The sequence below is a fragment of the Priapulus caudatus genome, unplaced genomic scaffold (genome assembly GCF_000485595.1).
Source record: "Priapulus caudatus unplaced genomic scaffold, Priapulus_caudatus-5.0.1 Scaffold1, whole genome shotgun sequence".
Classification (NCBI taxonomy): domain Eukaryota; kingdom Metazoa; phylum Priapulida; class Priapulimorpha; order Priapulimorphida; family Priapulidae; genus Priapulus; species Priapulus caudatus.
The window spans coordinates 45,981-48,353 of record NW_014577062.1 but is presented as its reverse complement, the minus strand read 5'-3'; the positions used below and the strand labels follow the sequence as shown (position 1 = coordinate 48,353).

At 42.0% G+C, this 2,373-nt stretch overlaps 1 protein-coding gene across 3 annotated transcripts in view; it reads left to right on the top strand.

The window, feature by feature from the left end:
* Nucleotides 1-2,373, top strand: part of LOC106812266 (protein Dr1-like) — an 11,756-nt gene that overhangs the window by 4,025 nt on the left and 5,358 nt on the right. For 2 of the 3 annotated variants that reach the window (XM_014816290.1, XM_014816135.1), the window contains exon 2: nt 1,153-1,304. In XM_014816290.1, coding sequence (XP_014671776.1) covers nt 1,182-1,304 — 123 coding nt within the window. In that variant the 5' untranslated portion in view covers nt 1,153-1,181. Of the gene's footprint in view, nt 1-95; nt 133-1,152; nt 1,305-2,373 lie in introns of those variants that run through there. The other variant, XM_014816212.1, reaches the window with a different exon arrangement.

Sequence of the window (2,373 nt, the reverse complement as noted above, 5' to 3'; positions counted from 1 at the left end):
TCTGACAGAACCGTGAAATTGTTCTAAATACAGAGCAGCGAATTCGATCAAAAGGCGCCGCGAGGCGGCGCTGTTCGCGCTTCGCGCGGATATCCGGGCTGCAGATCGTCTAGGGACAGCGCGTCTCCCAAGGTACCGAATTCTCTGCCTAGAGGGCCTTATTATTATTATTTTGAATTAGTGATAGGGTTAGGGTTGGGATTAGGGTTAGAGTTAGGATTTGGGTTAGGGTTAACTGATTTTATTAATTGTTAATTAATAATGCGCCATCTAGCGGATCACTATCTCTCCCCTGAAACCTACTATTTCGGACTTGGGAGACGCGCTGGCCCTAGTGGTATCCGAAGTAGAAGACATGTCCCACAATACTTCATGTCTACAATACAATTACAAATACAATACACAAATGTGACAATATACAATAGCTTTTTCGTTTCCCTCCTTCCTCCCTGTCCCCTGCCCTACCTCATGCTGTACCAAGGATATAAGAGGTGTCCACATTTGCACATGTCACACATTGTGAAAATGAATTGGGGACAGCTCTTATATCCTTGATCTTCTCTATCTCCTCTTTCCTCTGTCTTCTCCCCTCCTCATCTACTGCCTCTGTCCTCTACTTCTCCCTCCTCCACTTTTCCCCCTTCTCCTTGACCTCCTCCGTCCTCTACTATATGGTTCCTCCCTCTGCCCCTGTCTTCACCCAACTTCCTCTGCCAATTTTAGCCATTCATACTCGATTCCCCTTTTACTTTCAGGAGACTTTCACTTTCTTTCCTTTCTAGTCAGTTGTAAAATTGAAATGCTTATTGCTGCAATCTTTTGCTCCATTTCATCAATGTTGAGTTCTCTCCTTCTTCATTAGAGTCCCTTGAACTATGAAGAATGTTTAGTGGAAGAATATGAGGTTACTCTATGACACTTGTATGTATGTGAATGGTGTACAGTGTAGTGATAGCATTACTCATGTGGATGTTTACCACTTATCAGGTGACAACCACTGAGCGAGTTACATAGGCCTAGTTGAGTGGTTAATCACATTCCATAAAATGGTGCATCAGGCATCAATGTGAGTGTGATTTTTAAATGTGAGAGTTAAACTGTGTGTTCTACCTTTAATATTACATAAATTTTCGTAATCCATTCATTTTACAGTTATGTAGAATCATTTGTTGACATAAAGCATGACAGATCAAGCGGGGTCTGTGGCTGGACCTGGCAGTGTCGGTCCGCCAGGAGCACCACCGGGAACACAGCCTGAAGAGGAGCTTACTATACCAAGAGCTTCAATGAACAAAATGATTAAGGTTTACTATCTCTTCTGCTATAATCATTTATATAGTTGTATGGGATATAGTTAAACAAATATTAAATAGTAGGTGTGCTCTTTATTAGATACTAGCCTGGTACCTGGCGTTGCTCGGGGAAAAAACGCTTAGGAACAACTTTTAAGAGCAAATTCAGCCACATATACTTACTTAATTCTAAAATAGTTTCACCTCCCCCCCCCCCTTTACCCATATGATCCCCATCAGAAAGGAAAGAGTTCTAAGCATACTGGATTCACAATCTAAACACTATCCAGCCACACGGACTCAATATACGGGTAGAGATTCCGGGATGGATGGAAGACAGTAATCACCTTCCCACCAGCATGGTATACACGCAAGGGTAGCGGGTGGCTCGGTTTACCTTTTTATAACTTAATTTTAAGGATAGATTCGTAACAGAGAAACAAACAATAAGAAATATTCTGACAAAACAGTTTGAACGATTCTATGATTCTGTGTAGTCAAAGCTTCTGGATATAGGCCTACAACTTTGTTATGAAATTGCACCAAGTTATTATGAATATGCCTCTGGCTTTGCAAGCCTCGTCTCCCCTTTTAAATACACAATTGGTGACGTCTGTCACGTGTCTCTCTTATCATTAGCTCATCTGACGAAGTCAGATGCAGCTTGTAGAATCGCATTCATGAGCGTGGGTCCGTCCGTGCTTCAACAGTTGGGCACAAATCTTAACCGCTCGACGTACGGTCACGATATTCGGGACGTCGGGTGGGGGGGGGATTGTGTATAACAAATCGTCTATACCCACACGTATTTGTTACCAGATACCTAATTTAATTGTTATAATTAATTACACATCAACGCTACGAAATTTGAACGGCGCCATGACACCCGCGACCGTGCTGCCACCCCGAAAAAGTTACGTATTTGACAATTTTGCACGTTACAGACTGAGGGCTAATCACAAAAGTGCAATTATATTTATACCTAAATGCTATTTAAAGGCATAATTCGACCATCGATTATGCAAAGTTGACGAATGCTACAGTAACTGGCACCTTGTGTAGTTAATAAGTACATTACCTT